This window comes from Manis javanica, chromosome 4 (assembly GCF_040802235.1).
Source record: "Manis javanica isolate MJ-LG chromosome 4, MJ_LKY, whole genome shotgun sequence".
Taxonomy (NCBI): domain Eukaryota; kingdom Metazoa; phylum Chordata; class Mammalia; order Pholidota; family Manidae; genus Manis; species Manis javanica.
The window spans coordinates 178,679,689-178,701,760 of NC_133159.1; the positions used below are offsets into that span (position 1 = coordinate 178,679,689).

A 22,072-nucleotide genomic window follows, 5' to 3' on the forward strand; every position below is an offset into this window, starting at 1 on the left:
TAACGTCGCTGCCGCGCGCCCCGCCCCAACCCGGTGCGCCTGCGCAGAGCATGGCGGGCGGGTCGAAAAGCGCGGAGTCACTGCTGCGGAGTGGGGGGAGCGAAATTTGCGGGCAGTTGGAAAGCCCGCGAAATGCTCCTTCCGGCTGCGAGGCCGTACGGGTGCTCTCCCGCACCGGGAAAAAGAGGAAGTGCTCTCCTCTGGGCTCCGCCTTTTCATGCCAATATCCGAGCTCCACGCAGTTTCTGTGCGCGGACTTTCGCTCGCGCTCCCGCCTCTGTCAGAGGGTGCACTGTGCCGTTTGTCCCTCTGTGTCTCTGGCCTTGTCAGATTCCCCTACGGCGTCGCGAGGCTCCCTCCCTCAGTTCCCGGCCCCTCCCACCTCCGCCGCGCCCTCCTCGGGGGCCGAGGGATTCCCCTCGCGGCGCGCAGTTCCATCCTTGGCCGCCCTGGACTATATTTCCCGGCGGGCCGAGCGGCCGGCGCCGTGGCTGCGGTCAGATGACCGGGTCGCCTGACCCGCGTTGAGTCAGGGCCCGCGGGCGGGGAGGCGCTGGCCGCTGCACCTCGTCCTTGGCCCCTGCTCCCCCTCGCCCGTCCCTCAACCTGGGCAGCTACATCTTTGGCGCGTCTCCGGGTGTCGGGCACTTCCCCACTCGGCTCGTACCCTTGGAATGTCCTGACTTTGCCCGCGGGGAGCACTTCGGCTGCCTCGCTCGGGGTCTGCCGCGTCTGACCATCTCATTTCTTTCCCCAGGACTGTCAGCGAGTTCGTCCCGACGACAACTGACGGCCCTGGGCTGCTGCTGACCTCCGGCAGAGTTGAGACAAAATGTCCCCGGAATCTAAAAAGCTTTTCAATATCATTATTTTAGGAATTGCCTTTATGTTTATGTTCACCGCCTTTCAAACTTGTGGAAATGTGGCGGTGAGTTGGGATCTGTTCTCCCTCCTTTGAAGTGCCTGTCATAATGCATTCCAAAAATGATAATAAACGTTAATTATATTTAACAGTGCGCTTAAATTGCACCTTTTCTTCCCTACCCTCCCTCATTTTTTTATGCCTAGGTTTGATTTCATGTGTCAGAAATATGAAATTGTTAATATATGGGGTGTTAAGCATTACGGTTTATTTTTCTGATCTGATTGGGGTTTGCATATTGACTTGTTTTACTTGTTGTCAGCATCAAGGTCTGCACTAGTACTGGGAGAGTTAAGGAAATAAAATCCAAAGCATATTTATGGCTGGACTCCCCCTATCCTCTTCTTATCACTCACTAGTTTGCCTTCTTTTATTCTGTACACCTTTTTCTTCTTTCATAGTCGACTTTCAGTATTAAGTATTGAGCATCTTGATTTTTTACTTAATTCTCTGTACTTGGAGACAGCCTTTCCAGGGGGGAGGGAGATTGCAAAATGCTTTCATTTGATTAATTTTTTTTCTTCCACGCAGCAAACTGTCATCCGAAGCTTAAATAGCACAGATTTTCATGGCAGTGGATATACCAGGTATTGTACTGTAGAATTGATTTTACTTGCTATATTACAGCAGTTGCTTAAATCTCATCAAAATCACGGGCAATAAAATATTGTGGTTGAAGTAGTGATCGTTTTTTTCTTTTCTGTTACCTCTTTGGGAGCATATAATAGAATAAAGGTGGTGACTTTAGGTTTCATGTAGAATTAGACATTGGGTTTGAAATCCTGGCTTCACAACTTCATTTGTGTGTTGTCTTAGGCAAGTTGCTTCTATGAGCCCGGTGTCCTTGCTCAGATAATGCATGTAAAGCGCTTGGCACAGTGCTTGGCATTTAATAAGCAGTCTACTGTTGTCACAATTACATCTTCCCAATCCTAAACAGAGAATGATTTATATGATTCTTCAAACATTTGGTCTTACTGTTTTTGTAATTTCATAATGTTTAGCATAGTGTCATCAGGAACTTTTAGACTTTTGGTAAGATGTTTAGTCCCAATTTTGCAGATGGAGAAAATGAGTGAGAAGACCTCTTTGTAAGTCACCAGTACACTGTGACTGAAGCTGGGAATCTAATACAGCCACGTATATAAACGCAAACAGGTTCCTTAATTTCTCTATAGTTAAATATTAGGTCATGGCCAACACTCCTCCCCTCCCCTCCAGCTCTTCTTATTTGATTCTTTATTACCTATTGTAAACCTGATCTTGTATCTGATATTCAAGAGTAACGGATGCTAATGTCCATTCTTCTAAGTGATTAATAATAATACAACCTTTTGTAGTGCTTTGTCTTCATGTGTATTCTAAAGAACAGAAGAGAGAACATTTGATTTTTGAGAGATTCATAAAAGCCAAAGAATAATCTACTATTGATTCATAAATAGTGACTGGTAAATGAATTCAGGAGGCTGGAAATGGTTTTAGTCACTTTGTTGCGAGACATGTATACCAGGCCTGGGTCTACAGTAGCAGAGTAGTGTTCAAGTGAGACCACTGGGTTGAGTTAAGTGAATTCTGGTTTAAGCAGTCTATAACTCTGTGCCTGTTATTTATAGCAGTTTTCATGCAGTTGCCAGGAGTTGTAGGCTGTTTGTAGAGCAGACTGGTTGACCAGGGCTTCAGGAGTCAGGTTACCAGGGATGGGATCCTGGCTCCACCATTCACCAGCTATCCAGCTGGGTATTTGGCAGGTCAACCCCTCTGTCATTCAGTTTTCTTTTCTGTAAAATGAGGAACATCATAATACTATCTTCATAGCACTGTTAGGATTAAAAGAGAAATGTGTATGAAGTACTTGGCACTGTACCGGTTAAATGTTATATATTAGCTGTTTTTATGATTTATCAGCACATGAAGACAGTATTGCCCAAGGCACACTGACTCAAAAGAGACATTTAATGAGGCTTAAATTCTTTCTACAAGTGACATCCAGTTTCATGGTGTCATTTTATGAATGCTGGCTAGGAGTTTGGATGCTTACTGAAAACAAAAACAAAAACAGACTCTGAGTTGAAAAAGTGAACTTTCAAGACAGTGCTTCAAGAGTTTTTTTTTTTTTCCTTTTGTGTGTTATGTGAACAGCCTGGCAATTATTTACGGAGTGTTTTCTGCTTCGAATTTGATTACACCATCAGTGGTTGCCATTGTAGGACCTCAACTCTCTATGTTTGCTAGTGGTTTATTTTACAGGTGAGTGTGCAATTTCTTTCACTCATTTAATTAGGACACCTTCATCTTTGAAGCATATAGTAAGCTTTTAACAAGAACTTGCCGACTCGGATCGAATAGACGACAGGTGATATTTTAGGAATTTGGCTCTCTGATGCTCTCTACCTGAAGCATATTAATGCCATATTGCTTCATGTGATGGGATGTATGTATATTTGCTTTTGTTTTACTATTAATAAAGTAACCCAAACATCTTTCTATGAGACTTGAATATCCCATGAAATAATCTTATTTTATATCAAGTTGAATATTGGGAATTCAAATGAAAAAGCAAAACTTCTGGGTCGTAGAACTCTGGTCCCATTGTGTGCTAAGCTGTTTGCAAAGGCCAGTTGCAGACCTTCATTCAATATCTGATTTTACAAATTTGAAATAGTAAATTAAGAAATGAGTAGGTCACATCTGTCCCTTTTCCCCTCAATACTGGAGAAGTCCTTTACAGGTTGAATTTTAAATGAAGAGAAACCCTCAGAATTGATTCCTAGAAGGCATAATTGGCATTCCATTTCAGGTATTGTTTGACTATAATACATTGACCTGTTATATTTTAGCATGTACATTGCCGTTTTTATCCAGCCTTTCCCATGGTCCTTCTATACAGCCTCTGTTTTCATTGGAATTGCAGCTGCTGGTAAGCATTTTGATGTTTATTTTCTCTTGTTTTCCTGGGCTTATCTGGAGTATCATTTGTGAGTTTCGTATGTACAGCTAAGTCATTTCAGTCCCTTAATAAACTTCTGGTTTGAATTTTAGTACTTTGGACAGCACAAGGAAACTGCCTTACGATAAATTCAGATGAGCACACTATTGGGAGAAACAGTGGAATTTTCTGGGCACTCTTACAGTCTAGGTAATGATCATTTGGAGCTCAATCTCTATTTTAATGCTTTGGTCATATCATTTTTTGGATTATTGTATTGAAGATTCAGACTTTCCATGTTACATGAATTAAGTTCCTAGTTGTATATGATACAGATTTAAAATCTTGCAGAATTACTTAAAATGCATGGACCTACCTCATTGGAGTTTCTGATTAGTAAACAGAAAATAGCATTACCCAGGATGTATTTAGCATCTGCTATTTTCCAGAGACTTATGGGTTCAATAATTTCAGTAATCCTTACGATTCCTGTGAGATGAGAAGGCATTACCCCATAGTAAACAGAGGCTTAAAAATTAAGTCACTGACCCAATCGCAACCACCCTTACCTGGATTCCAAAGACCACTGGTCCTTCCTACCAAGCTATACTTACCTGATAGCTGTTAAATATGTTAAAACTCAAAAGTGATACTGATTATATCATCATTGAATGCTACAGCATGTTACATATTTCCTGAGTAAAAAGCAGCAGCTGTCATTCTTCCCTGGAATCTGTCCTAGGGATTTACTCTCATGGATCTTGCCTAAAATTTTGGTGTTGGTGAAGCTTGACAAGTGGAAGTGCTTTGCTGTCAGGGGTTGTACAGTAAGAAACCAGAGTGTATGTGAATGATTCCCTCCCTAGGAAAGTATTATAAATAACTACCTGATTAGATGCAGATAACTAAATCGTGGACATTTTTTCATAGATTACTTAAAATACGGGGTTTTCGAAGAGCATAAACTTGTTTCCAAAGTGTCATTTCCAGAGTTCCAGTAAATCATGTTTCAAAGTGAGTCAAATCTTTGAAGGGTGGTTCTGAATCAGGTTACTGCCAGGTTGCTGAATTCCATCTAGGTCAGTTCAGTTTTTCAAAGTCAGGGTGGAATTGGTACTTCTAAATGACCTAAGGCAGGTAGATAGATACTTTTTAAATTATATATGCCACCCCCACTGTTGTTTTAACAAATAACGAAAACATTGTTTAAAAAACTATAAATATCAAAATGTTCTAACATCTCACTTTTCTTCCCTTAGCTTGTTCTTTGGAAATCTCTACATATATTTTGCTTGGCAAGGGAAAACGCAAATATCAGGTTTGTTTTATTCACTTTGCTTATTCAGACGTGTTCAAAGCATAACAGCGGTTCCACAGGAATGCCCATGATTGCTCTGCTCAAAGTGTTCTAATGAGCCGTGGTACCTTAAGTGCTTTCAGATTTTAGCTTTTAGTAACCTTGTTCCTTGGATTATGTTATTAAGCTAGGATTAGAGTTTACTACTGTGCCTCCAGTGGCATCTCAAGGCATGGGAGGAGGTTTACTAAGTACAGGTATGCTAATCAGCTGTTAGACTTTGGAGCTCATAATTGTTCAGTCTTTACATTTTTTTATTTAAATAATATGGTTAAGTTCTTGGGCTGTGTTTCTTTTGGCTTATTAGTGTTTCTCTAAAAGGACAAAGATGGAGATGTCCTATTTATCTTCTTGTCCTGGGTTTTTACTAATGCAATAAAGTAAACACCAAATGAGGACGTGTGTGATGGTTATAATCTGAACATAATGCTAACTCTGGAATTGTTTTGTGCCGTCTCCTTCTTTTTTCTCTGTAGAGAGTGACCGAAGAACTGTGTTTATTGCCCTGACAGTGATTAGCCTTGTGGGGACAGTTCTTTTCTTTCTCATTCAGAAACCAGATTCTGGAAATGTCCTGGGAGAAGATGAATCTTCTGATGACCAAGACCTGGAAGTCAACGAGTAAGAACTTGGAAATGTTCCTTTTTATTTGAAAATACATTTTGGGCAGATGTAGTCTAGGGGTTACCTCTTATAACCCTAACTGATAATCTAATACTGGGCAGACCACAAGGGAAGAGTTTAAAAGCGAATTTGGATAGAAAGAAGATAAAGGGGAGTTGTTGGGGAGGAAGAAGGAAAAGGAAGGTAGATGGGCAGGGGAGGTAGTGAAAAGGTTTACAGGGAAGTTAAGTCTAAGCCCGGGTTCTTGCTGTCAAGTGTGTGACCCTGGACAGTAGCAATAAGCCCCTTGGTTTCTCTCGGTTTGTTCCTCATTCAGCTCGGCAGCTGTCCGTGTTGTAATGGCAAAGATATGGGCTTATAAAGTTAAATAGAAAGCAGTCTTTGCACTTAGTAACTGTTTTTGATCCAACCCTTAAATTTTCTTATTCATGGGGCACATGGGAATGGCAGGGCTGTCAGCACTTGTCAGGATGAGCCTGACCAAGTACATCATTGATCCTGACCAAGATGTGCCCTTGTGTACAGTGCCTGGTTCTTGCACTAACCTAATGCAGGTAATTTTCCCCAAAGTAGTTCAGGTGGGAAATCAGTATATAGCCATATGTTTTTCTAAACATTGTAAATCACCTTGAGCATATATCTCAATTATAGGTAAAACTATTCAGAGCATCAGAGGTGATTTCTCTGCAGGTATCATCTAGATTTGAGGAACGGGAAGTGAGAACTCTGTGCCACTCTCATTTTACTTTGTTTATGAATAGTATACTGTGAGGATTGCCTTATAGCATTTCACCTACTGTTCAAACTTTTGCATTGACCATTCTGTGCTGCCTTGTTAGTCCAAAAGGGCCTGAAATTCATAGGATCATTAATTGTTCAAAATTTCACTAAGCTTATTTAAAGCAAATGAGAGGCATACCTTGGTTTGGATATATATAATATGTACATAAAGAACATAAAACTGTGTATGTATACATACATATATCTGTATGTCTTACATACGTGTTTTTTTAAGCACAAACCAATACATATGGGAGAAGGAGTCTATGAAGATGAATCCTACAAATCCAGTTAAGCATCTGTTCACTCAGCAACTGTTAAGAGTTTGTGCTTTGATGACAAATAAACCTGTTTTCAAGGAACTTTGCTGAAAGACAAGGGCTTATATAACCCTTGTGATAAGGTGCAGTACTGAGGAGCGTGTTCTCTGCCGGAACTGTCCCAAACTGGAAGCTTCTGTGTTTTTATTCCATTTATAACAAACAGAAGTTCGTGTATTCATGGAGCTTGCTTTCTAGTGGGTGAGAGAAAAGAGGAACAGGAATTTTTTAACGACCACCTTATTGAAATAAAATTCACATAACTTACAATTCACTCATTTCAAGTATACAATTCAGTGACTTTTAGTATGCTCACAAAGTTGTCCACGGATCATGAAAACCAGTTTAGAACATTGTCATCAACCCCAAAAAGAATCCTTAGCCATCTGGTATTTTAAAATAGGAGAAATCTAAAGTAGAGAAGGGGTATAAAAGTATGGTTTGGGGGCAGTGGATTGCCATTATATATTACAATGGAGTTATTTATATATAATAGTCTATAGAGTGTCAATCAATTCCTACTTATTTGGGGCCTGAAGTATAAAACAGAGCCCTACATTCAATCATATCCAAGTACGAGATGAAGGTACAATTAAATGGAATCTAAATAGTATTTGTTTCTGGGGAAGGCATGTGTGTTTATGGTGAGGAAAAGAGTTTCCCCATTGGTTGGAACATACTAATGTTTTTGTAAATGATATTTAAAAATACAGAAGTAGGTATTACCCTATTGGCTGCTAGAGTAAGAAATGTAATCTTTTAAAAACTTTCATACCATAACTGTAATAAACAGCTACACTTAAATTATGTGATCTCATTTCTCATTATCTCATTTAAGTGATAGGATCCCTGTTTTCTAAATGAGGAAATGAAACGCAGAGAAATGAATTAACTTGTCTAAAACCTCACAATTAAAAATGGAAAAACAGGACTCAGACCCCGAGGCCCACAGTTTTAATCAGTAGATGATACTGCACCCAAGTGTGTGCCACAGATGGTAGTGTTCTATTTTAAAAAGTTTTACTGCTGAAGAACTTACTTTTTCCAGAGTAGGAGTGGTAGAAAATCGAGTTCTCACAGATTGTTTTTACAGCATGAAAGTAGCAGGTAGAAGAGATTCTGTCCTGCCTGAAGTATCATGTCTGAAAAAGATGTGTGAATTTGCACAATAAACTCAGTGTGAAAGAATTGTGTTCCCTTTAGCCCCCTTCTCTGAGGCAGGACATGGATCACAAAGGGGCGCCCTGGAGCATTGAGGGGCACTGTGGATATTTGCCAGGCTATGTAGACAACAGAGCTTTTCCAAACTTCAGTGAAAATGTGGTAGGCTTTTCTCTTCAGTTTTTTGGGGGTAAAAAACGTTTATTTTTTGTTTTCATTTTATCAGGTCTGCCCCGAACACTATGACAAAGGCAGTAGATGCATTTAGTAAGTATTTTCTGTGTCTGAATGTGAGCGCTGTTCAGGAACAGTTTCAGCATTTGCCTTTCCCCTTTTCCCTGGTAACTTTGGATTGACGATACACGTCTTTTCATTTTTCCAGGTATGCTGCTCTGAAATACACTCGTCTTCTCAATAAATGTCTGTATAACGTGGGGGCTTTGAAGGGAGATGTTAATCTGACGGCCCTATCCGAGTTGGGTGCATGGGATAGGGGGAGGCTGCAGAGAGCTCCCCAGTCCAGTCGGGAGGTCATGCGAGCAAGTGAGCGTGCTCGGAGCAGCTCCTAGGCACCCCGCGTCCCTGCCCAGGGCAGAGCCAGCGCTCTGGTGACCCAGCAGTTTGTCGGGACAATCTGCTCATCTGTTGAGGGTTCTTCCTGGCTAAGGCTCTTTTTGTGTGTTTTATTTTATTCTTCCAAAAATTCTATGGGTATCATATAACATGCCCCTTTCATGATCTCCATTTTGTAGAAGAGAACACAGGCTTAGAGAAATTATTTCCTCAAGGCCAAATGGCTAGTACATGGTTGGGCTGGGATTCAGTCCCAGCTAACAGGCAGAGCCAGCATGGCTGCTTGAGAAGCAGGAGCCATGGCTTCGGATTCTCAGGAGACCTGATGGGGCCAGGTCTTTGCTTCCACCTCCCGTGCTCTCCCCCCGACCCGAAGTGATGGTCCTCCTCTAGTGAGAAGCAGCCTTTCAGGGCCACTTTCAGTAAAGCCGTCGAGGGTCACTGTACTGTAACAGAGACTCTTAAGTAAGCAAGGTTAGGGGACTGATCATGTAGAAAAATGTATAGATTCATACTTCCTATCTCATATGAAAATTCCAGGTAAATATGTGTAGGAACGAAACCATAAAAGGACTTCATTGAAGAAGTTAATTGCATAGAGAAAAGCCTTTCAAGCAGGTCAAATGAGAAGGGAAAAGAATGCTGTTTGGTTACCTACACTGTAAAACTTCAGTTTATCAAAACAACCTAACAAAGTTAAAATGGCAGGGAAAATATTTGTGTATGTGGTAATGAGCTGTTATGATCCAGTAAGTAAAGTATAAACACTCCAGTAGAAAATAGGCGTTTTACAAACAGAAAGATTATTATGACGTAACTGCAAGAAATGCAGATTTGAAAGTTGTCTTATCAAAATTTCAAAGATAAAAAATAATTCTCAATGTTATAGCAAGTAGATACTAACATATGGAAGACCATAGGCTGATAAGAATATAGACTTTTTTTACTTGCTGGAAGTGATTTGTCAGTAAGGATCAAAAGCCTTAAGATGTTTATACCTTTACCCCAGCAATTCCACTGATAGGATTATCCTCAGGAAATAATTAAGAATTTCTGTCAAGACTCAGCTACTAAGATGTTTATATTAGTGAGGAAATGAAAGTAATTTACTATTTAACTACAAGGCATTAGTACATTTATGCAGTAGATTCCCCTAGCTATTAAAATGATCTTGACGAATATTAGGAAATGTTTGCTCTATTATATGAAAACAAATTAAAAAATAGCATATATGGTGGAATTTGTTTTTATTTTTTAAAAAAGCATAGAAAAAGTCTGGAAGGAGATCCATTAGGTGTCAGATTATGGTTTTTTCCTTAATAAAATAGCTTTATTGAGATATAATTCACATATTGTACAATTCATCTAGTTAAAGTGTACAATTCAGTAGTTTCTGGTATATTCACAGTTGTGCAACTATCAACACTATCCACTTTAGAAGCTGTTCATCACCCCCCAAAAAATCTCTGTACCCATTTGCAATCAGTTGCCATTTCCTTCCGCCAAACCCCATCCCCAACCCTAGGTATGCATTAATCTACTTTATAGATTTGCCTGTCCTGGACACTTCATGTAAATAGAATCATACCATATCTGGTCTTTTGTAATAGATTTCTTTTACTTAGTGTAATGGTTTCAAGGCTTATCTGTGTTTTAAAGTTTGGATTTTTTCTACTTTTTAGGTATAGTGAATAATGAATGCTGCTAAAAACATTTGTGTCAAAGTATTTTTGTGGACATATGTTTTTAGATTTCTTGTGTGTATATACCTAGGTGTAGTGGGATTGCTGGGTCACGTGGGATCTGTATGTTAACCTTTTGAGGAATTGTTTTTCAAAGTGGCTGGACCATTTTACATTGTACAGCACTATATGAGGGTTCCAGTTTCTCTGCTTCCTTGTGTTATCATCTGTCTTTGATTATAGCTGTCCTAGTACGTGTAAAGTGGTATCTTGTGGTTTTAATTTACATTTTTCCCTAATAGCTAATGACATTGAGCATCATTTCATGTGATTGAGTCCATTTGCATCTCTTCTTTGGAGAAATGTCTATTCAGATCCTTTGCCCATTTTATAATTAGGTTATTTGTCTTTTTGTTATTGAGTTGTAAGAATCTTTTATATATTCTAGATAAAAGTCCTTATATATATGATTTACAAATATTTTCCCCCATTCTTTGGTTGACTTTTTGTTTTCTTGATGGTGTCTTTTATAAAGCACAGAAATTCTAAATTTCTGATGAAGTCTAATTTATCTCTTTTAGCTTTAGTTTTTTGCTCTTTTGGTGCCCTAAGAGGGCTTTACCTAACTCTAGGTCACAAAGGATTACTCCTACATTTTCTTCTAAGAGTTTTACAGTTTTAGCTCTTACATTTAGGTCTATGATCCATTTTGAGTTGATTTTGTATATGTTGTGAGGTAGGAGTCCTGCTTCATTCTTTTGTATGCGGCTGTCCAGTTGTCCGAGCACCATTTGCTGAAAAGACTGTTCTCTTCTCCCAATGAATTGTGTTGACACCCTTGTTGAAAATCAATTGACTGTAAATATAAGAGTTTATTTCTAGACATAGATGTCTCTCTTTATGCCAGTGCCATGCTATACTGATTGTTTAAGTTTTGAAATTGGAAAGTGAATCCTCCAACTTTGGTCCTTTTTCAAGATTGCTTTGGCTACTGTGGGTCCCTTTAATTTCCATATGAATTTTAAGATCAGTTATAAATTTCTGCAAATAAATAATGTGTTTTTCTTTAAGTAGACTTCATTCTTTAGAGCAGTTTTAGGTTCGCAACAAAATTGAAAGGGAGGTACAGAGATTTACCATAGACCTACTGGCCCCACACATGCACAGCCTCCCCAATTATCAGTGTCCCCCACCAGCATGGTATATTGGTTGTAACTGATGAAGGTACATTAACACATAATCACCCAGAGTCCATAGTTTACATGAAGACTCAGTCTTGGTGCTGTACGTTTAATGGGTTTGGACAAATGTATCAAATGAAATCATGCTTTAAAATTTCTTTTTGTTAGCCAGATCTTCTGATTATTCAAAACAAACATGCCTTGCTAATTTAATTTTTAAAATTAAAAATACTGTTTAGAACTTTGTATTGATCATGTATTTTTTTCCTAGAAATACATGAAAATAATTGGTGAAAATATCTTACTGCATTTAGTTTCATTATATTTCAGTGTAATTAGAGAAAAAAGTATCATTTGATATATAGAGAAATTCAGGACAGAGTGTTTATGACTTAGTTAAGTTTTGTAGTCAGTCAGCAGTTGAATAAGAACCAAAATCTGGACCTTCTGTTAATTTAGGATACTAGATTAGTGACACTAATTAGTGACCTTAACATTTGAGCAGGCTCAAAAAGAGTTAAAATGTGAGGTTTTTACAGATGCATTTCCATTGCATATTTTAACTAAATGGACCTGCATGAAAACAGACTTTGGAGTGATCACAAACAAATATGAAGAATTAAAGTTTCAGATCCAGAGGGTTGAGAATCCCAGGAAGTGGTGCCTTCAGCTTCATTGTGGTTGGAAACACCAGTGATTCTGGTGTTAAGTCTAGTCTTAAAGGTACTCTTAGATAATTCCTTAGGCAAGTTAGCACCTTGCCAACTGTTGACTCCCTTAATAGCCTAGTCTTTAGTGAAGTCTGTTGAAATACTCTGTTGTTTTGTTTGATCCTATTTCTTTTCTCTTATTTATTGTTTTTTTTAATTAGAGGTGGAGAATGTGATGGAGAAAGCATGACTCTGGAATATACTTAAGCAGTTGAAATAAACATTTGTATGGCAGATTTATTCATACCTTAAGCGTTTTAATCTGAATCAGTTACCTCTGTCCCAAAGTATTTGTTTGCTGACATTACTGACAAGGGGTATTTGGTTGAATAAATTTTTAGAGTTTTAGAATTTTTGTTTGATTAATTAAAATTTAAATTAATTCAATTTAAAGTTTTAGAATTTTTGTTTGATTAATTAAAATTTAAGTACTCCTACATTGTTTTCTTTTTCACAGAAAAGTCTGTTAAGTTATGTGTCACCAAGGAGATGCTCCTTCTCAGTATTACAACTGCTTATACAGGTAATGGGATTAATTAATTACGGTTTGGGTTTTCTGTTGCTGCATAATGTAAGGGTCAAAAATAACAACTGTGTTATCCTTTCTCACAATTCTGTGCATTGACCTGGGCTCAGCTGAACAGTGCTTCTGATGGTCTTGATTGGGGTCTCTTGTGGGTGCCGTTTAGGGGGATGAAGACTGGAACATCCCGAGAATTTCATTTGCATGTCTGAAGGGCTCAGAGGTACCACTGGGCTCCTGTCTCTCCAGCTGCATGACCTCCTCCCACATGATCCCCTCCTGACCCAGCAGGACAGCCATATTACTTAGTGGCCAAGTGCTCTTAAAAGGGCCGAAGGAGGAGTGAGTGACTGAACCTTCTTAAAATTCAGGTCTGGCATTAGCCCAAAGCCACTTCCACTGCATTCTGTGGATGAAAGCAAATCACAGGGTCAGCCCAGATTCAACGTGGGAGCATTCTACACAAGGGCTTGAAAACTGGGAAGCATGGTTCATCCCAACCAGTGACTTTAGGGCAAAAGGGAGCATTCTGTGGCTTACCGCTGACCGTGTGATGTGGTAATAGGTGGAGCACACTTAGGTCTTAAGAATGATGAGGAAATCTGTTTCCTTTTAAAAAGTGCTGTGATGTACTTGCCGGCTATTACTTTGGCCTTCCTATGCCTCATAGGTATTAACATCTTCTCAGGAGAAATGGAATCAGTATTAAACGTCTTTAAGATTCAGTTAAAGTTTTATAGTACTAAGGAATCGGGTCTTCTACTGACTTAACTTAATTAAAACACTGTGCCTTTAAACAAAAGTGGATAGTAAAGAGTAGTTCTCCAAACGGGAACACTATTCATAAGGATAAGCACTTTGTATTCACTGTCAGAGTCTTAATGTTAATTATAACCTCTGCCCATCCCCTGTCTATACCCAGAGTGACCATTTAAACATAGGGATGTCTTTGCTTATTTGAGTTGTATATTTTTATCTGAAATTTGAAATACCTACCATCTTATGTTCATTTAAATTATGAAGAAAAGCTCAGAAAGAATGTGAATTTATAGTCAATTTAAATCTTTTTTTCTAAAGGTCTGGAATTGACTTTCATCTCTGGTGTATATGGAACCTGTATTGGTGCTGTAAATAAATTTGGAACAGATGAGAAAAGCCTCATTGGACTTTCTGGAATTTTCATTGGCATTGGAGAAATTTTAGGTTGGTTTTAAAAAAAGTTTTTGCATTAAGTCAGTTCATTATAATAGACATTTTAAGTGTACTTGACCTCCTGGTCCTTGAATTTGTTTCCTTGCTTATTTTTTACCAAAATGAATGTGTGGCTTTTTAAAAGTTATTATCATTGTTCTAAGATAACTAAATTATAAACTATTTGCCAAATAATTTACAGACAGAAGTGTGAATAGGAAAACATCTGGTCTCTTCCAGCTTTTCCTCTTAAAATACCTTGGGAGAGCGGCCTGACTTTCTTGCTGTCTGAATCTCTGGTACCAGCCAGGCGCCCCAACAGTGCAGTTCAGTTTTGATGCTGACTACCCGTTAGCCAGACCTTACAGCCTCTAGGGTCTGGTCCCACAAGACGGCCATCGCTTCAGATGCCAGTCGTTAAGTCCTGGGTCTCCTGGTTACCTATACTTCTGTCCAACTTGGCTGTGAATTTGGGGCTTCCCACAACCCTCCAGGAAAATGCTGTACTTACTATTAAAGTTTATTGTAAAGAATATAAATGAGCAGCCAGGTGAAGAGATACATAGGGCAAAGTCTGGAAGGGTCCCTCTGCCCCTGTGGAGTCGGGCATGTGGATGTGTTGGCCAGCTGGGAAGTCCTCCCAGACCTGTTTAGGGCGCTTATGGAGATTGCATCATGCAGTCATATGAGTGTTTCCATTGTTGGCTGTTGGGAATTGAGCTAAATCTCTAGCCCCTCTCTTCTCCCCCTGAGACCAGGGGTGGTGGGCTGAAAGTTCCAACCCTCTAGTCAAGGCTTGGTCCTCCTAGCAAGCAGTCCCCTTCCCGAAGCTATCGAAGGCCACCCCCGGCTCCTTCAGCAGTCACCTCACTAGCACAAATGCCGGTGTGGATGAAAGCGGTTCCTTACTTACAACACAAGGAAATCTGAGTGGGTGTGTGTGGCAGGGTGCTGCCAGAAAGTGGGGAGCAAGAGGGAAAAGGCAAAGAACAAGTACATATTTTTATTATATTAAATTAATTACCCTTATTCAACAAAGATTTGTTCAACATTTGCAGTATATTAGATATCATGTCAGATGAGGAATTTCTGAATTCAACAAATATTTGTTGTGCATCTGTTGTGTGAACAAAACAGACTCCCTGCCCACATGGAGCTTGTGTTCTTGGCGAAGAAAACAGGCAGTAAAAAAACATAGGAACCTTAGATGTCAGACCATGCTGAGCACTATGGAGAGAGCAGACATGGGCCGTTTCTGTTCCCTGCTTTATCGCCAACACCTGGAACAATACCTCATGACCTATCTTTATATGTTTGAACATGTGGAATACAGTTATAGTCATTGTTTTAATGTTTTTGCTTATTCCAACATCTGTGACACTTCTGGGGTTTTTTTTTGTTTTTACAACTTTATTGAGGTATAATTCACATGCCATGTAATTCACCCACTCAGAGTGCACAGTTCAGTGGCTTTAGTATATTCAGAGTTCTGCGACCATCGCCACTCTCTAATTTTGGAACATTTTCATCACCCTTCCCTCGGCAACTATTTATCTATTTTCTTTTTATAATTGCTTTATCCTAGACTTTTCCTATGAATGGAATTATACAATATATGGTCTCTCATGTCTGGCAAAAGAAACCAGACTTAGTGAAAGTCTGTGCTTGTGGTTCTTCCGTGTTACAGCGTGTGTCAGTACTTCATTCCTTTTGAACACTAAATATTTAGTTGTATGGATAAGCCATATTTTTTTTATCCATCCATTGTTTGATGAACATTTGTGTTGTCTCCACTTTTTGGCTGTTATGAGTAATACTGCTGTGAACATTTGTGTACAGTTTTTGTGTGAACATGGGTATATAGGCCTGGGATTGCTGGGTGATATGACCCCTGCATTTGACAGTTTTTCCCCCAGGATGGGTCCTATGTTCCTGCCTCTTTCGCCTGCCCGGTGATACGGCGCATACCAGACACTGTGGACTTTACCCTGCTGGGGGCTGGATGCTTTGTATTCCTGTAACTATTCTTAGCTCTGTTCTTGGATGTAATTCATTCACTTGGAAACAGTGTGATCCTTGTAGGTCTTGCCTTTAAGATTCGTCGGGCAGAACTGGAGTAGTGCTCAGTTTAGGGCCAACTATTCCTTACGTCTGGGGGAAGGCCCTTCCGTATACCCCCAGCGCCTGAGAATCATAAGATTCCCAGTGTGGCCGGTGGGACCAGGCACTACTTCCAGCCCCGGGTATGGCACTAATACCTGTAAACCTCTTGGCTGGTTCTTTCCTGGGCCTTGGCTAATTGACTCCCGTCATGTGCTCATCACCGGTGAAGACTCGGGGGCCCCTGTGCAGATCTCTGGAGTTGCCTCTGTGCAGCTCTCGTTTCTGAGAGCCTGTCCTGGGGACTGCAGTCACGTTGGTATCCCCGGACTCTCAGCCCGTCCCCTCAAACGAGGCTTCGGGGCTCCACCCGCCTTCCCTCTTCCTGCTCTCCAGGGGCTCAGCGGGGCGGTCGTCAGGCTTCCCACATGTTTCCTGTCTCTCAGAGGCCCCTGCCCTTCCGTGCCTGATAGCATCAAATGATAGCCCGATGTCCTCGAAACCACTGGTTAGTATTTTTTGTACATTTTTAAAGGCAAGTGGTAAATCCAGTCCCTGTTACCCCATCTTACCTAGAAATCTTAAGATTTTTCAAATTTCTTCAGTTTCAATAATTCTTATTTTGTCTATTTGTGGGTTTTTTGTCTTGATTGAATCGGCTATTGGTTTGTCCATTGTATTTATATTTTCAGAGAACCATGTTTTGATATAATAACTTGACCTTGAGTTTTCCTGTTCTCTACTTCACTGACTTTATAGGTGGCAGCCTCTTCGGCCTACTGAGCAAGAACAATCGTTTTGGGAGAAATCCAGTTGTGCTGTTGGGCATCCTGGTGCATTTTGTAGCTTTTTATTTAATATTTCTCAACATGCCTGGGGATGCCCCTGTCGCCCCTGTTGGAGGAACTGACAGCAGTGCTTACATCAAATCCAGGTACAGTGATGGTCATGTTTCTCTAGTTGAAGGAATGGCGGGAAGTTACTGATGGCTGGGTATTGAAAATGGAGCAGTTAATCCTTTTATGAGAGTCTGTTATCCTTATAAGATCATTTGTCAAGTGTTAAAGGAGCCAGAATGAGTTTAAATAGGAATCCATAGAGAATCCCAAGTTACTTTTGTAACTGTTGGTTTTAACCTCGCTCCCCACTAAGTCTTGTTCTTGATCTATGAAAGAGCACGTGAGTGACAGTGAAAGAGCAATGACATCTCGAGAAGTCAGGACCTTGAGGAAAAGCAGCGAGGAGTGAGGGGTAATCTGCCTGTGGGCGGGCCCTCCAGACCTCTCACGGTTCGCTGTGTAAGTTTCGAGGATATTATTTTACTGCACTCACCTCTCAAATTCATGATAGAGACATTTATGCCTAGATCCACAGTACGAGGGCAGCCCTGCCGAAAACACAGTGTTGGCTTCCCAAATAGTTGGATCAGAGTCTGTTAGACTGAAGGTGAGGATGTTTGAGCATAAATTCTTACTATGTAGATTTTGGTATTCATTTATTTTTGTTTTTAATAGTGTTTAAAACCTGAAAGTAAAGTGCTTTTGTGGGTGAGCCGCATCTACATTTTAAAAAGCTCTAACAGATATCATTGGCATACTCACTCTAAATGAATTGTTACTTTATTCAGCAAAGAAGTTGCCATCTTCTGCAGTTTCCTGCTGGGTCTTGGAGACAGCTGCTTCAACACCCAACTGCTTAGCATTTTAGGTTTTCTCTATTCTGAAGACAGTGCCCCAGCCTTTGCAGTCTTTAAGTTTGTTCAGGTAATCATTTCTTCAGATTGTGTTTAGTGTGGGACCCTTTCTTCCTAGTGCTTAAACTCCATTTTCTTAATGTTTCTTAAGTGAAAGACAGAGACTTCCTTTAAAGGACTTGGGATTCAGTTTAGGAAACAGAGTGTGATTTTTTTCCTCCCCACTTGTGTTAAAGATTTTATGCTCTGGTCTCTAGAGCTGAGATGAGAGGCTTCCTTCCTTAGATACCAGAATTCATTTGTAATGTAGACAAGTGTATTTCTCACTGTATGTGTACATTATTTTATTACTTGATTTTTCACAAAATACTACGAGCTTGTAGTTTTCTTGATATCAGCTCTCAACAGGCGTAATGGTGCATGTTTGTGAGCTAGTGACTGCGGGAGTCCTGTCCAGTTGCAGAAGGGGCAGAGGGCACTGCCAGTCACAGAAAGCCTTGGTCAGAGAGTGGTGGGGCTGACATGGAGCTGTTGGGTCACTGAATTTTATGATTTGTTTTGTTTGTTTATTCTTAGTCCATTTGTGCAGCTGTGGCATTTTTCTACAGTAACTACCTTCTCCTTCATTGGCAACTCCTGGTCATGGTGATCTTTGGGTTTTTGGGAACTGTTTCGTTCTTCGCTGTCGAGTGGGCTGCCACCATTGTGGCCCGAGGCTCTGACTACCGAAGTATTTGATCCGGGGCATCTGTGAGGTGGTACGCATTTCCAGACAGCACAGCCGAAGGACAGAACTTGGTTGAAGAAGCCACCTTTCATTCTCACAGTATATTGGATGATATTTAATGTGGGAAATCAGAGAATTAAGACTGCTAAATCTGCCAGAGTTGGTATGCAAGTTTACAGATATTAGCTGTTTAAAACAAGTGGAATAAGGGAAATTTGTTCTGTCAATTATAATCGTTTGAAGATGTTGTTTTTCAGCTCATCTATCCCAAGTTCCCTGTAATCATGTTACAGAAGGTAAATGTTTTCCTCCACCTCCTGTTCTCATTGAGAGATCCTGCCTTGATTCAAAACACTAGGCCATATGTCATATAACTATTCTTGCTGGGTGTGGAGTATGTGTTACTATGTAATAACAGGAAGCATATGCCACTCCACATATGTGTCTGGGAATGACATTTAAATAAATCACAAGACGCTGAAGCAGAACACTATATTTGAAAAGATACGCACTTTCTTCCTCTATAGATATTTTGTTTAATTTTCTTATCTTGTTCAGAGCAAGGAGTGACTTAAGTATTATAAGATGAGATAAAAATTGTCTTAAGTCTTAAAAGCAGGAATCTAATACATATAAATGAACAAAAACACACTTAAAAAACATATACTAGGGGAGGATTTTTGTTAGTAATTTTCCAAAAGATGCAATGCAAGGCAAAAAAAAGTGAGATCTGAGCTGTGGTATCAGGCTGCTGTCGCATAGCAGGTGCCATTCCATGTATCTGGGAATGGGGTGTAACTGGGGAGATGTTTAAGTTGAAATGTTAACTTTCCTCCATAAGAGGTTTCTTAAAATTCTTTTTTAATTGACATACAATCCATAAACCATAAAAGTCACTATTTTACAGTGTGCAACTTAGTGGTATTTTCAGTATATTCACAAAGGTATACAACTATCACCTGGATCTAATTCCAGAACATTTCGTCACTCCAAAAAGAAACCCCCTGCTGGACAGCAGTCATTCCCCATTGGCTGGCCTGGCCCTAGCAACCACTATTCTACTTTCTGTCTCTATGTATTTGCCTGTTTGGGACATGTCACATAAATGGGAGAGCTCACTTTTAAATGTGATATTTAACTGTACGCGTGAGTTTTATGGCAAAGTACATTTAATCATAGGACAAGCTATACCTTGTTTTCCATTGGTTTTTTAAAAACCTGCTAGAAATTTGGAAATTTCAGTTGTCTTAAAAGTTCAAAAAACTTCAGTAGTGTGTGATTTTCAGACTTTGTGGCAAGTGCAGTCAGCTAGGATCCTTAGAGAAATTTCCTTCGTGTGGAGCACTAAACCCTTTTGTTGCAGGTTCTAAAGTTTGGTTGTCTTTTTTGAAGTAGAGTAAACTGTTGTTAGCTGTTCCTATATAAATAATTTGCAAGTACTATTTCAGAATTAACATCAGTGACTTTATTGTCTCTCTAAGCACATTAATATTTACCCAGGTAACACTGTATAACAAATTACCCCAAAACTTAGCCACTTAGGACAACACATATTTATCATCTCACACTGTCTGTGGGTCAGGAATCTCGGGGTGGCTAGCCCGGGTCCTCTGCTCAGGGAGTGTCACGAGGCTGCAGTCAGGGTGTTGGCTGGGCTCAACTAGTGGGGGACCCGCTGTCCCACTCACTCAGGTGGCTGTTGGCAGGAATCCGTTCCTCGTAGGCTGTTGGGCTAAGGGTTGTAACTTCTCATGGCTGTTGGCTGAAGGCCACCCTCTGTGCCTTGTTACGTGGTGCTGTCCTCAGGGCAGCTCACAACGTGGCAGCTGCTTCATCAAAGGAAGCAGGCCAGAAAAGCCAGAGAGTGATAGCAAGACAGAAGTCACAGTCTTTGACACCTTAATGTTGGGAAAGCGGCATCCCATCTTTTGTGTGTTCTCATTGTTAGATGCAAGTCACTAATTCCAGGCCACACAAGGCAGTGAGCACCAGAGTCCAGGGGCCTTAGTGTCATCTTACAAGGGTGCTCATCACACCAGACTTCACCTGTCTTACACTTAAGCTGAGAAGTGGGTCCTGTAGTCCCACATCCCTCATTCTCTTATTCTCTGATTGTTCATAATGGAGCTGCAAAACACTAGGCTGGGAGAGGCTAGAAGGCTTCTGTTAATGACCCTGAGTACTTTCCTCCACAGAAGCCATAGCATCTTAGCACCACTTGTAGGATTCCCGGTAACTCCTGTCAAAAGGGAAGTGCCATGGAGTGAGGTGCATGCATGACTGCCGGACTGCCTCCCGCTGCTACATGCTGTATTATTCACTTTAAGTTCTGTACTCAACGTTTTTTGTTCTATAGGGTTTTGTTTTCACTCAGTTTTTATGTCTATAATAGTGTTCATCTCGGTGGGCTCTTTAGATGGCTGGTAATATTAAGCTCAATTCTTAAATGTTCATCATTATTTGAGTTAAAATTGAAATGTGGCAATGAAATAAAGAGTTTAGTTTTTATATTTATAAGTACTGTCATATAATTTTGTCTTAATGTCTCCAGGTAAGCAAAGGTCTTAGCTTGGCTTCACATGGGTGTGGATACATGTAAATATGGGTATACTGCTCTTTCACTGAAAATTTCATATGGTATATATTGAAATTTGGCTTAGACCTTGAGCCACCTTTACTGAGTCACAGATGGTTTCTCTCTGAGTAAGAAGAAGACCTTCCACACTGAGTTTCCACATGCCGAAAGGCTTGAGAACCTTGAAACCTGGGCTTTGGTTGTTTACACCAGGGGTTTCTTTTCTCTGGGAGTTTTGGTTGATTGGCTGGTTGGTTTTTTGCATACAATAAATCCCTTAATTTCTCAAAATACAAATAAGTTGCAACTAATAGTTAGAATATTTTGGGGTCCTCACACCCATTAAGATGGCTACTATCAAACACAAACAAAACCCCAGAAAATAAGTTTTGGCAAGGATGTGGAGAAATTGGAACCCTTGTGCACTGTTGGTGGGAATGTCAAATGGTGCAGCCTCTGTGGGCAGCAGTGTGGCAGTTCCTCAAAAACGGAAACTAGAATTGTCATATGATCCAGCAATTCCATTTCTGGGTGTATATCCAAAAGGATTGAAAGCAGAGACTTGCAGAGAGATCTGTGCAACCATGTTCATAGCAGCATTATTCACAGTAGCCAAGAGGTGGGAACAACCCAAGTGTCCACTGACAGATGAATGAATAAACAAAATTGGTATATCCACATGTGGAATGTTATTCAGCCTTTAAAAGGTATGAAGTAGTGCTGACACCTGCTGCAACAAGGATGAACCTTTAGAACATGATGCTAAGTGAAATCAGTCACAGAAGGACAAATACTGTTTGGTTCCATGTATGTGAAATACCTACAGTATCAAATTTACAGAGACAGAAGGAATAGTGGTTGCAGGCCTTGCGGGGTCAGGGAATGGGGAGTTGTTAAATGGGTATGGAGAGTCAGTTTGGGAAAATGAATTCTGTGGGTGAATGGTGTTGATGGTAACACACTATGAATACACTTAATGCCACTGAACTGTACACTTAACAATGGCTAAGATGGGGATTTTTACCAT

The 22,072-nt window shown here is 40.2% G+C and overlaps 1 protein-coding gene across 3 annotated transcripts; it reads left to right on the forward strand.

Moving 5' to 3' along the window:
• The first annotated feature begins 308 nt into the window (after positions 1 to 308).
• MFSD11 (major facilitator superfamily domain containing 11) lies at positions 309 to 20,987 on the forward strand. Of its 3 annotated transcripts, XM_036997206.2 has the most exons (14): positions 314 to 659; positions 758 to 928; positions 1,454 to 1,509; positions 3,062 to 3,169; positions 3,760 to 3,839; positions 3,962 to 4,058; positions 5,108 to 5,166; positions 5,682 to 5,826; positions 8,317 to 8,357; positions 12,694 to 12,759; positions 13,837 to 13,962; positions 16,810 to 16,984; positions 17,678 to 17,813; positions 18,320 to 20,987. In XM_036997206.2, the coding sequence occupies exons 2-14, from the start codon at positions 833 to 835 to the stop codon at positions 18,479 to 18,481; spliced, it is 1,347 nt and encodes a 448-aa protein (XP_036853101.1). In that variant the 5' UTR covers positions 314 to 659; positions 758 to 832; the 3' UTR covers positions 18,482 to 20,987. The 3 variants fall into 3 exon arrangements, with proteins under 3 accessions (XP_036853102.1, XP_036853101.1, XP_017518298.1); XM_017662809.3 differs by having other exon boundaries at positions 314 to 928; XM_036997207.2 differs by lacking the exon at positions 17,678 to 17,813 and having other exon boundaries at positions 309 to 928.
• Positions 20,988 to 22,072: the final 1,085 nt, after the last annotated feature.